The sequence below is a fragment of the Oncorhynchus mykiss genome, chromosome 8 (genome assembly GCF_013265735.2).
Source record: "Oncorhynchus mykiss isolate Arlee chromosome 8, USDA_OmykA_1.1, whole genome shotgun sequence".
Classification (NCBI taxonomy): domain Eukaryota; kingdom Metazoa; phylum Chordata; class Actinopteri; order Salmoniformes; family Salmonidae; genus Oncorhynchus; species Oncorhynchus mykiss.
In genome coordinates, this window is record NC_048572.1 from 26,538,022 (window position 1) to 26,551,188 (window position 13,167).

At 42.8% G+C, this 13,167-nt stretch overlaps 1 protein-coding gene across 3 annotated transcripts in view; it reads left to right on the forward strand.

Annotated features, from left to right (window-relative positions):
* The window catches only part of LOC110529712 (disheveled-associated activator of morphogenesis 1), a 124,781-nt gene that overhangs the window by 71,844 nt on the left and 39,770 nt on the right, over positions 1 to 13,167 (forward strand). For all 3 annotated transcript variants that reach the window (XM_036985191.1, XM_021612170.2, XM_021612169.2), the window contains exon 3: positions 982 to 1,071. In XM_036985191.1, coding sequence (XP_036841086.1) covers positions 982 to 1,071 — 90 coding nt within the window. The remainder of the gene's footprint in view (positions 1 to 981; positions 1,072 to 13,167) is intronic.

Below are 13,167 nucleotides of genomic sequence, written 5' to 3' on the forward strand. Positions count from 1 at the left end.
ATCCAGCCTTTCTCTTATAGTCTAGCAGTCTGACGTTGGCAATGCTGGCTCTGGTATGATGGAAGGTCAACTGGAAACCAGTGCAGTTCCCTGAAATGATTAGGATCAGTGTCCATTCTGGGGCTTAGCTTGAGTATAATTCTCATCAGTTTTTTCTGGGTCATTCAGTTGTTCTTTCAGAATTGTTGTCATGGCGCTGAACAATGGCACTGGATCAGAGGTGTTCCCAGGGTCCTCCTAGTCTTCTTATACAGGGTGATGGCCACCCTTGCCAGGAACTTTGTCAGTCTGTCATGGAAAGAGCAGGTGTCCTTAATATTTTGTACACTCAGTGTAAATGTGCCAATTTAGCATTTGTTATCTGTAATGGGTATAATACATTAGGCATTGTTGCTTACTGTTTGCATATAGATAAATGCACAACAACAACAAAAATCCAGTGCCACCTTGTTCAAAGAATAGCTTTTTATTTTGATTTGAGTACTCGAAAAATAATCATGCGAGTACTCGACCAGTCAAAAGCAAAATGCCCATCCCTACTCCTGTGGCACCTGTACGATCGGCAGCATCACTCAAGAACCAAGGTGTCTTTTTGTTTGTCATGATCTTGAAGCATCTTTGCAACATCTGAAATTGAAACCTGGGAAAAGGCAAACTGTCCTTCGAAGATGCCCTTGGCTGAATAATAGGTTTGAATATGAGGGTTTCCAAATTCTACAGAGCATTATCTGAGTTGGTCAACAAGGTTGCTGTCAATGGTGGTGAAAAACTCACTAAAATGATCAGCCACCTGTTACTGTTGTCTACAAGTTGTATTCCACATTAATGTACAACTGTGAATTATATATTGTCTATACATTAATTCATCAATAAGGGTTTGTGTGTAGATTATAATATTTACTGTATTTGTAGGCTACTCACACAGACTCATTTTCTCTCTCCATCTCTCCCCCTTTCCCCACACACACTCTCTCTCTGCAGGATGAACTTGACCTCACAGAGAAACACAGGGAGGCCATGTTCAACCTGCCTGCAGAGAAGAAATGGCAGATCTACTGTAGCAAGAAAAAGGTAAGGTTTTCTGACCGCATCATTGTGTGCGTGTCATGTAATTCAAGGGTGTCCGCGTGCATATGCATGTTTGTGTCGGTCTCCCTGTTGTAGTAATCTTGGTATAAGTGCATTTCTGTGCCCCATTAGAGGGCGTAAGGCAAGCCCAAGCATCTTGCCCTTTTACCTTAGTCAGTCCATCACTGGTTAATTTCAACAGAAGCCTGCGCCAACTTCTCCAAAACATTTTAGAGGACCACTTCACTTAATGAAGATGTTCTCAGCAAAGCATCTAATCTCTTTAACCAAAGAGCTGCAGTGAATAAATCTCTCATAGGAGTGGAACGGCCCACAATATTAATGTGCCCCCCTCCCCCTGTACCGGTCATAATAAATCTTGCTGAAGTTTCTCAATCGCCTGATGCAGTGCACGGGTTTCAATCAGCTAAAATGCAGGATAGCCGCTTTCTGTGGAGAAAAGTCTGTAAGAGGATGTTTAGTATTTTCCTGTACTCTTTGACCCCTATGAGAGGTCATTTGGGTGGAGCCTGTTGCCATTTAGAGATGCTGCCTATCTGGCAAAGAACAGTCAGCTGTAGGCCATCCCCGCACTTTAGTTGTGGCGAAGTGCAGGATACCCTTAGCCAGTTGGAGGCTGTGTAGGTTTCACAAATCTGTTGCTTTATCCCATTGTTAACTCCAGGTGATGAGGCAGGAGAGTCGAATTCGCTGACCAGGATAATACACAAAATTAACCATCCTGCAGGGATATGACTGCACAGCTGCTTTTCCAAAGACTTCAGATGAAGAATTGTCTGTGCTGGTATTCTCAGCTGTAGAATTGTCCGTGCTGGTATTCTCAGCTGTAGAATTGTCCGTGCTGGTATTCTCAGCTGTAGAATTGTCCGTGCTGGTATTCTCAGCTGTAGAATTGTCTGTGCAGGGCCTCCCGGGTGGCGCAGTCGTCTAGGGCACTGCATCGCAGTGCTAGCTGTGCCACCAGAGACTCTGGGTTCAAGCCCAGGCTCTGTCGCAGCTGGCCGCGACCGGGAGGTCCATGGGGCGACGCACAATTGGCCTAGCGTCGTCCGGGTTAGGGAGGGCTTGGCCGGTAGGGATATCCTTGTCTCATCGCGCACTAGCGACTCCTGTGGCGGGCCGGGTGAGTGCACGCACGGTAACCAGGTCGCCAGGTGCACGGTGTTTCCTCCGACACATCGGTGCGGCTGGCTTCCGGGTTGGATGCGCGCTGTATTAAGAAGCAGTGCAGCTTGGTTGGATTGTGTATCGGAGGACGCATGGCTTACGACCTTCGTCTCTCCCGAGCCCGTACGGGAGTTGTAAGCGATGAGACAAGATAGTAACTACTAACAATTGGATACCACGAAATTGGGGAGAAAACGGGGTAAAGAAAGAAAAAAAAGAATTGTCTGTGCTGGTATTCTCAGCTGTAGAATTGTCCGTGCTGGTATTCTCAACTGTAGAATTGTCCGTGCTGGTATTCTCAGCTGTAGAATTGTCCGTGCTGGTATTCTCAGCTGTAGAATTGTCCGTGCTGGTATTCTCAGCTGTAGAATTGTCCGTGCTGGTATTCTCAGCTGTAGAATTGTCAGTGCTGGTATTCTCAGCTGTAGAATTGTCCGTGCTGGTATTCTCAGCTGTAGAATTGTCCGTGCTGGTATTCTCAGCTGTAGAATTGTCCGTGCTGGTATTCTCAGCTGTAGAATTGTCCGTGCTGGTATTCTCAGCTGTAGAATTGTCCGTGCTGGAATTCTCGCAAGTCCAGCTAATTTGGAAGATTTATGATCGTAGGTAACTGCATGAGTTTTTGTGATATGGTTTGGTCTGAGCTGTATTTGGTTTATGGTCTTTAAGGGAGCCCGGAGTTTGACATAAGATGATAGATCGCTCAATGTCTGGAATTGAGTATGATAGTGGTGAGAGACAGCTTAGTTTTGTTGGAGTAATAACTTAGAAAATACGGTTTGTATTCTCACAGTGAGTCGGGAGTTGATAAGGACACGCCACATTTCACATCCTGTCACAACTGGTGACCTCATCAGCTTTTTGACATGTATTCTCTCTGACCCCATCCACACTCTGCTTACTGCTGGACTTTTTGGACTCCTGTCTTGGGACATAACTCTTGGGTCTCACCAAATGACCTTTCCATGACCTGTCTGTACAACTCATCTTCAAGCATTGGCTGATGGTCCTTTTTATATGGACAATAAAACCCCTACACTGCCTCTTACATATCCAATGTTTGTCACTTGCTTACTGGGTTTTAGGCTTGTTCAAACAACAGGTTGCCATGGTTTAATTCCAGGACCTTTCGAAGCCGCATGATCCTGGGAAAGTTATTTCGAAGAAAGAACTGCCTCCCTCTTTAGCCCGAAGATGGATGAGTCCACTGTTTAGAGTAGCAGTATGCATATTATGTTTGTCACATGCTGCTTTAAGATATTAATATTATCTTGACAAGGAAGCTGGGGCAGCAGGTAGCCTAGTGGTTAGAGCGTTGGGCCAGTAACTGAAAGGTTGCTAGTTCGAATCCCTGAGCTGACAGGGTAAAAGTCATTCGTTCTGCCCCTGAACAAGGCAGTTTAACCCACTGTTCCTAGGCCTTCATTGTAAATAAGAAATTGTTCTTAACAAGAACCCCCCCCCCCCCCCCCCCCTATTCTCTGCAGCCTCACCAAACACAAGCTTTAACTCTCTTCGAAGCTCTGGAAAGACGAGGTGGCCATTTTATCTGATGCTTCCCATCAGCCTTCAACAATTAGGATTTTAATTTGGTCCAGATGGCAGGCAGGCACCAAGTTCTCCACTGTAATGTCGGAGTGAATAGTCAGGGGGCCGGAACATGGTTATAATAATTTGTACACTTCAAATTTACCACAACTAAATGCAAAATTACGTTGTATTTGAAAATAAAATAATTTCATACCCTGATTACATTGAGACACGATCTCATTTGTGAGAACTTGGAAACCGATTTTTGAAATTAAGCTCTCTCACTCTAGTTAGTTAGTTCGTTAGTTAGTTAGTTTGGGGACACTTATAAATGTCCTTGTTTTTGAAAGAAAAGCAAGGTTTGGTCAGCATGTCACACACACAAGCCTTAACATGTCCCACACCAGAGGACAGACGCCTCAGGTTGTGCTTCTGTTTTAACAACATGTCTGGTACGATTGTAGTTGAAGGGTTAAAGCGGGTGAGGGAACAGGGGACAGGGGACAGGGGACAGGGTGGGGGGAAAAAAACACATACGCTACCGTTCAAAAGTTTGGGATCACTTAGACATTTTTGTGTTTTTGAAAGAAAAGCACTTTTTTTTGTCCATTAAAATAACATCGAATTGATCAGAAATACAGTGTAGACATTGTTAATGTTGTAAATGACGATTGTATCTTTTTTTAATGGAATATCTACATTTATCAGCAACCATCACGTTGTGTTAGCTAATCCAAGTTTATAATTTTAAAATGCTAATTGATCATTAGCAAACCCTTTCGCAATTATGTTAGCACAGGTGAAAACGGTTGTTCTGATTAAAGAAGAAATAAAACTGGCCTTCTTTAGACTAGTTTAGTATCTGGAGTATCAGCATTTGTGGGTTCGATTACAGGTTAAAAATGCAATTACAGGCTAAAAATGGCCAGAAACAAAGAACTTTCTTCTGAAACTCGTCAGTCTATTCTTGTTCTGAGAAATGAAGGCTATTCCATGCGAGAAATTGGCAAGAAACTAAGGATCTCATACAGCGCTGTGTACTACTCCCTTCACAGAACAGCGCAAACTGGCCCTAACCAGAATATAAAGAGGAGTGGAAAGCCCTGGTGCACAACTGAGCAAGAGGAAAAGTACATTAGAATGTCTAGTTTGAGAAACAGTCCTCAACTGGCAGCTTGATTAAATAGTACCCGCAAAACACCAGTCTCAACTGTCACGTTCTGACCTTTATTTACGTTGTTTTGTCATTATTTAGTATGGTCAGGGCGTGAGTTGGGGTGGGCAGTCTGTTTGTTTTTCTATGATTTTGGGATTTCTATGTTTCGGCCTAGTATGGTTCTCAATCAGAGACAGGTGTCATTAGTTGTCTCTGATTGAGAATCATACTTAGGTAGCCTGGGTTTCACTGTTTGTTTGTGGGTGTTTGTTTCCGTGTCTTTCACCACACGGTACTGTTTTGGGTTTCGTTCGTTCCACGTTTATTGTGTTTGTATTCAGTCGTGTTAATGTTGAGTATTTCTTATTAAAAGAACCATGGACACTTACCACGCCGCATATTGGTCCTCCGATCCTTCTCGCCTTTCCTCTTCAGACGAAGAGGAGGAAATCCATTACATCAACGTCAACAGTGAAGAGGCGACTCCGGGATGCTGGCCTTCTAGGCAGAGTTGCAAATTAAAAGCTATATCTCAGACTGGCCAATTAAAATAAAATATTAAAATAGGCAAAAGAACACAGACACGGGACAGAGGAAGATTGGAAAGAAGTGGTATGGACAAACTAATCTAAGTTTGAGGGGTTCGGATCGCAAAGAACAACATTCGTGAGATGCAAAAAAAATGAAAAGATGCTGGAGGAGTGCTTGACGCCATCTGTCAAGCATGGTGGAGGCAATGTGATGGTCTGGTGGTGCTTTGGTGGTGGTAAAGTGGGAGATTTGTACAGGGTAAAAGAGCCTTCCTTCTTCAAGATCCATCACTTCATTTTGCAAGGCCATGCCATACCCTGTGGACGGCGCTTAATTGGAGCCAATTTCCTCCTACAACAAGACAATGACCTAAAGCACAGCTCCAAACTATGCAAGAACTATTTAGGGAAGAAGCAGTCAGCTGGTATTCTGTCTATAATGGAATGTTAAGCACAGTCACTGGATCTTAACCCTATTGAGCTGTTGTGGGAGCAACTTGACCATATGGTACATAAGAAGTGCCCTTCAAGACAATCCAACTTGTGGGAGGTGCTTCTGGAAGTATGGGGTGAAATCTCTTCAGATTACCTCAACAAATTGACAACTAGAATACCAACGGTCTGCAAAGCTGTAATTGCTGCAAATAGAGGATTCTTTGATGAAAGCTAAGTTTACAGGACACACTTATTTCAATTAAGAATAATTATTTATAACCTTGCCAACGTCTTGACAATATTTCCTATTCATTTTGCAACTAATTTCACGTATGTTTTCATGGAAAACAAGGACATTTCTAAGTGACGCCAAACTTTTGAATGTGTGCGTGTATGTATGTATGTATATAAGTGGGAGAACTTGCACAATTGGTGACTGACTAAATACTTTTTTGCCCCACTGTATGTATGTATATATATGTATATACAGTGCCTTGCGAAAGTATTCGGCCCCCTTGAACTTTGCGACCTTTTGCCACATTTCAGGCTTCAAACATAAAGATATAAAACTGTATTTTTTTGTGAAGAATCAACAACAAGTGGGACACAATCATGAAGTGGAACGACATTTATTGGATATTTCAAAGTTTTTTAACAAATCAAAAACTGAAAAATTGGGCGTGCAAAATTATTCAGCCCCCTTAAGTTAATACTTTGTAGCGCCACCTTTTGCTGCGATTACAGCTGTAAGTCGCTTGGGGTATGTCTATCAGTTTTGCACATCGAGAGACTGACATTTTTTCCCATTCCTCCTTGCAAAACAGCTCGAGCTCAGTGAGGTTGGATGGAGAGCATTTGAACAGCAGTTTTCAGTTCTTTCCACAGATTCTCGAATGGATTCAGGTCTGGACTTTGACTTGGCCATTCTAACACCTGGATATGTTTATTTTTGAACCATTCCATTGTAGATTTTGCTTTATGTTTTGGATCATTGTCTTGTTGGAAGACAAATCTCCGTCCCAGTCTCAGGTCTTTTGCAGACTCCATCAGGGTTTCTTCCAGAATGGTCCTGTATTTGGCTCCATCCATCTTCCCATCAATTTAATAACCATCTTCCCTGTCCCTGCTGAAGAAAAGCAGGCCCAAACCATGATGCTGCCACCACCATGTTTGACAGTGGGCATGGTGTGTTCAGGGTGATGAGCTGTGTTGCTTTTACGCCAAACATAACGTTTTGCATTGTTGCCAAAAAGTTCAATTTTGGTTTCATCTGACCAGAGCACCTTCTTCCACATGTTTGGTGTGTCTCCCAGGTGGCTTGTGGCAAACTTTAAACAACACTTTTTATGGATATCTTTAAGAAATGGCTTTCTTCTTGCCACTCTTCCATAAAGGCCAGATTTGTGCAATATACGACTGATTGTTGTCCTATGGACAGAGTCTCCCACCTCAGCTGTAGATCTCTGCAGTTCATCCAGAGTGATCATGGGCCTCTTGGCTGCATCTCTGATCAGTCTTCTCCTTGTATGAGCTGAAAGTTTAGAGGGACGGCCAGGTTTTGGTAGATTTTCAGTGGTCTGATACTCCTTCCATTTCAATATTATCGCTTGCACAGTGCTCCTTGGGATGTTTAAAGCTTGGGAAATCTTTTTGTATCCAAATCCGGCTTTAAACTTCTTCACAACAGTATCTCGGACCTGCCTGGTGTGTTCCTTGTTCTTCATGATGCTCTCTGCGCTTTTAACGGACCTCTGAGACTATCACAGTGCAGGTGCATTTATACGGAGACTTGATTACACACAGGTGGATTGTATTTATCATCATTAGTCATTTAGGTCAACATTGGATCATTCAGAGGTCCTCACTGAACTTCTGGAGAGAGTTTGCTGCACTGAAAGTAAAGGGGCTGAATAATTTTGCACGCCCAATTTTTCAGTTTTTGATTTGTTAAAAAAGTTTGAAATATCCAATAAATGTCGTTCCACTTTATGATTGTGTCCCACTTGTTGTTGATTCTTCACAAAAAAATACAGTTTTATATCTTTATGTTTGAAGCCTGAAATGTGGCAAAAAGTCGCAAAGTTCAAGGGGGCCGAATACTTTCGCAGGGCACTGTATATACAGCCACCATATACATATATATACATACATACAGTGGGGCAAAAAAGTATTTAGGCAGTCACCAATTGTGCAAGTTCTCCCACTTAAAATGATGAGAGAGGCCTGTAATTTTCATCATAGGTACACTTCAACTATGACAGACAAAATGAGGGAAAAAAATGAAGTCGGAAGTTTACATACACTTAGGTTGGAGTCATTTAAACTCATTTTTCAACCATTCCACACATTTATTGTTAACAAACTATAGTTTTCGCACGTCGGTTAGGACATCCTACTTTGTGCATGACACAAGTAATTTTTCCAACAATTGTTTTCAGACAGATTATTACACTTATAATTCACTGTATCACAATTCAAGTGGGTCAGAAGTTTATATACACTAAGTTGACTGTGCCTTTAAACAGCTTGGGAAATTCCAGAAAATGATGTCATGGCTTCAGAAGCTTCTGATAGGCTAATTGACATCATTTGAGTCAATTGGTGGTGTACCTGTGGATGTATTTCAAGGCCTACCTTCAAACTCAGTGCCTCTTTGCTTGACATCATGGGAAATCAAAAGAAATCAGCCAAGACCTCAGAAAAAAATAGTAGACCTCCACAAGTCTGGTTCATCCTTGGGAGCAAGCAATCAATCCCAGAACAACAGCGCAGGACCTTGTGAAGATGGTGGAGGAAACAGGTACAAAAGTATCTATAGCCACAGTAAAGTCCTATATCGACATAACCTGAAAGGCCACTCAGCAAGGAAGAAGCCACTGCTCCAAAACCGCCATTAAAAAAGCCAGTCTACGGTTTGCAACTGCACATGGGGACAAAAATAGAACTGTTTGGCCATAATGACCATCGTTATGTTTGGAGGAAAAAGGGGGATGCTTGCAAGCCGAAGAACACCATCCCAACCGTGAAGCACGGGGGTGGCAGCATCATGTTGTGGGGGTGCTTTGCTGCAGCAGGGACTGGTGCACTTCACAAAATAGATGACATCATGAGGAGGGGAATTATGTGGATATATTGAAGCAACATCTCAAGACATCAGTCAGGAAGTTAAAACTTGGTCTCAAATGGGTCTTCCAAATGGACAATGACCCCAAGCATATTTCCAAAGTTGTGGCAAAATGGCTTAAGGACAACAAAGCCAAAATATTGGAGTGGCCATCATAAAGCCCCGACCTCAATCCTATAGAAAATGTTTGGGCAGAACTGAAAATGTGTGTGTGTGAGCAAGGAGGCCTACAAACCTGACTCCGTTACACCATCTCTGTCAGGGGGAATGGGCAAAAGTTCACCCAACTTATTGTGGGAAGCTTGTGGAAGGCTACTCGAAACGTTTGACCCAAGTTAAACAATTTAAAGGCAATGCTACCAAATACTAATTGAGTGCATGTAAACTTCTGACCCATTGGGAATGTGATGAAAGAAATAAAAGCTGAAATAAATAGTTCTCTCTACTATTATTCTGACATTTCACATTCTTAAAATAAAGTGGTGATCCTAACTGACCTTAGACAGGGAATTTTTACTAGTACTAGGATTAAATGTCAGGAATTGTGAGAAACTGAGTTTAAATGTATTTGTCTAAGGTGTATGTAAACTTCCGACTTCAACTGTGTGTGTGTGTGTGTATGTATGTGTGTGTGTATTGATATATAGATAGCTCGATAGATAGTTTGGACACCTAAGTCGTTCCAGTTTTTTTTTAAACTATTTTTACTAGAATAATAGTGAAGACATCAAGACTATGAAATAGCACATACAGTGGGGCAAAAAAGTATTTAGTCAGCCACCAATTGTGCAAGTTCTTCCGCTTAAAAAGATGAGAGGCCTGTCATTTTCATCATAGGTACACTTCAACTATGACAGACAAAATTAGAAAAAAAAATCCAGAGAATCACATTGTAGTATTTTTAATGAATTTATTTGCAAATTATGGTGGAAAATACGTATTTGGTCAATAACAAAAGTTTCTCAATACTTTGTTATATACCCTTTGTTGGCAATGACAGAGGTCAAACATTTTCTTTAAGTCTTCGCAAGGTTTTCACACACTGTTGCTGGTATTTTGGCCCATTCCTCCATGCAGATCTCCTCTAGAGCAGTGATGTTTTTGGGCTGTTGCTGGGCAACACGGACTTTCAACTCCCTCCAAATATTTTCTATGGGGTTGAGATCTGGAGACTGTCTAGGCCATTCCAGGACCTTGAAATGCTTCTTACGAAGCCACTCCTTCGTTGCCCGGGTGGTGTGTTTGGGATCATTGTCATGCTGAAAGACCCAGCCACGTTTCATCTTCAATGCCCTTGCTGATGGAAGGAGGTTTTCACTCAAAATCTCACGATACATGGCCCCATTCATTCTTTCCTTTACACAGATCAGTCGTCCTGGTCCCTTTGCAGAAAAACAGCCCCAAAGCATGATGTTTCCACCCCCATGCTTCACAGTAGGTATGGTGTTCTTTGGTTGCAACTCAGCATTCTTTGTCCTCCAAACACGACGAGTTGAGTTTTTACCAAAAAGTTATATGTTGGTTTCATCTGACCATATGACATTCCCCCAATCTTCTTCTGGATCATCCAAATGCTCTCTAGCAAACTTCAGACGGGCCTGTACATGTACTGACTTAAGCAGGGGGACACATCTGGCACTGCAGGATTTGAGTCCCTGGCGGCGTAGTGTGTTACTGATGGTAGGCTTTGTTACTTTGTCCCAGCTCTCTGCAGGTCATTCACTAGGTGTGGTTCTGGGATTTTTGCTCACCGTTCTTGTAATCATTTTGACCCCACGGGGTGAGATCTTGCGTGGAGCCCCAGATCGAGGGAGATTATCAGTGGTCTTGTATGTCTTCCATTTCCTAATAATTGCTCCCACAGTTGATTTCTGCTATTTTGTTTCTGGTGTCCTTTGACAGCTCTTTGGTCTTGGCCATAGTGGAGTTTGGAGTGTGACTGTTTGAGGTTGTGGACAGGTGTCTTTTATACTGATAACAAGTTCAAACAGGTGCCATTAATACAGGTAACGAGTGGAGGACAGAGGAGCCTCTTAAAGAAGTTGTTACAGGTCTGTGAGAGCCAGAAATCTTGCTTGTTTGTAGGTGACCAAATACTTATTTTCCACCATAATTTGCAAATAAATTCATTGAAAAGTGCAGTTGAAAAAATCATCAAGCACTATGATGAAACTGGCTCTCATGAGGACCACCACAGGAAAGTAAGAACAAGAGTTACCTCTGTTGCAGAGGATAAATGCATTAGAGTTAACTGCACCTCAGACTACAGCCCAAATAAATGCTTCACATAGTTCAAGTAACAGACACATCTCAACATCAACTGTTCAGAGGAGACTGTGTGAATCAGGCCTTCATGGTTGAATTGCTGCAAAGAAACCAATACTAAAGGACACCAATAATAAGAAGAGACTTGCTTTCCCTCACACCTCCTTACATAGTCGGGCAGATAAAACACGATTGTCTACTTCTGACGGCGAAACTACTTACACTACTGCATATGTCGTGCCCCAATTAGTGTCCTAATTAAGAATCATCTTGGGGCCTGGACTAGCCTAAATGGGTCTCCCTACGTCTGAAAACAAGCCAAAAATGTCTCCATACCCTCATTATTATAAATGTGAGAAATGCTTGGAGTTGCACTTTATCCAACCTGCTTTCCCTTCACTATGTTGCTTTTATTCTTCTCTCTTTCTCTCCCTATTTCACTTGATTCTTTCTGTATGTTTGCTTAGCTGTGGTCCGAGGCAGAGTGGATCAGCAGGACTTTGCTGGGATTTTTTACCAGTGTTGTAGTGAGGATCAAAGCAGGGTAGTGTGTTTGGGCACAATTAATCAGCAGAGTTGGAGGAGGATAAACCCCTAGAGCCAGTGTGGAGGAAGGGGAAGCGGGGAGAGGGGATGGATGGATGGCCTTTGGGAGGTAGTTGGCCGCAGAGAGAGGGGAGTCTTGGCAGCGGGACGTCAGTAATGCAGACTCAGCAGTGAGCCTGGCCCGGGCCCAGCTAGCAAGGGCTTGGCATGGCTCCCCAAAGGCCTAAAGCTCACAGACAAAGCGGGTGGGGGGTTGTAAGGGTTGTGCTCAGTCGTCCAAAGCAAACAGGAAAGCCTCCCTTGGCAGGTGCAGCTTTTGTTTTCGAGGGAGAGGGAGATGGGGTTGGTGGTGGGGGCGGCCAAGCCCGCAGAGTGATGGAGGCACTCCTTTCTCAGTCCCCACTTCACAGCCAGCCAGTTCATTATGGAGCCTTTGTGTTCCAGAGGACTTCGATACGGTAACAGTTATCCAGTAAACACGATCCCCCGCAAGTTCCGCAGAACAAGCAACGGATGGTAGGCTAGCAGCGGCGCTGTCTCTCTGAATGAATTTGTTTACTTTGGTTCAGCCACCTGAATTGATGAGGTCATGCTGGAGAGCATCAATCGCTTTCTACAATTTCATTTAATATGGTTTCCTCTATTTGTCTCTGTTAATCAGGAGGTGCCCTGCTTAGCTGCTCTGTTAGCAGGGGATCTGCACTTGAAACACACAAAATGAAGGATGCTTGTTTTTTTCTGTTCAAATATATTTTAATATATATATATTTTTGTTGTTGGTCAAATCCACTTTGCCATAGTGCAATCTGCTTTAAAAGTTATTATAGTTACCTCCCTGGGTGCACTAACTACAGTAGGCACAATACCACTCAATTTTGTTCCAGATTCTGGATTATGTCCTAGGTGAAAGTACACATGTACACACAGAGGCATACCACTGATTATGTTTGGGTGAAGGAAGTTTTGTTTTTCTATATGGAATCCTGTGTATTTGCTGTTATTTTAGTTTGTCAACTTTCCTTTCAGCCCTAGACTATCGCGACATAATCTATATGATCTAGAAAAAAAAGAAACGCACGCCTATTTAGGCGAGGTGCTGGCTAGCGGAGTAGAAAACGTGAAAATAAAGGAGAGCCGCACACTGTAAGAGCTCAGATGCAAAAATGTAATATCCAACGTTTCGACAGCCAAGCTGTCTTCATCGGGGTATAATCAGGGTATGATGAAGACAGCTTGGCTGTCGAAACGTTGGATATTACATTTTTGCATCTGAGCTCCTACAGTGTGCGGCTCTCCTTTATTTTCAAGACATAATCTATATGAAC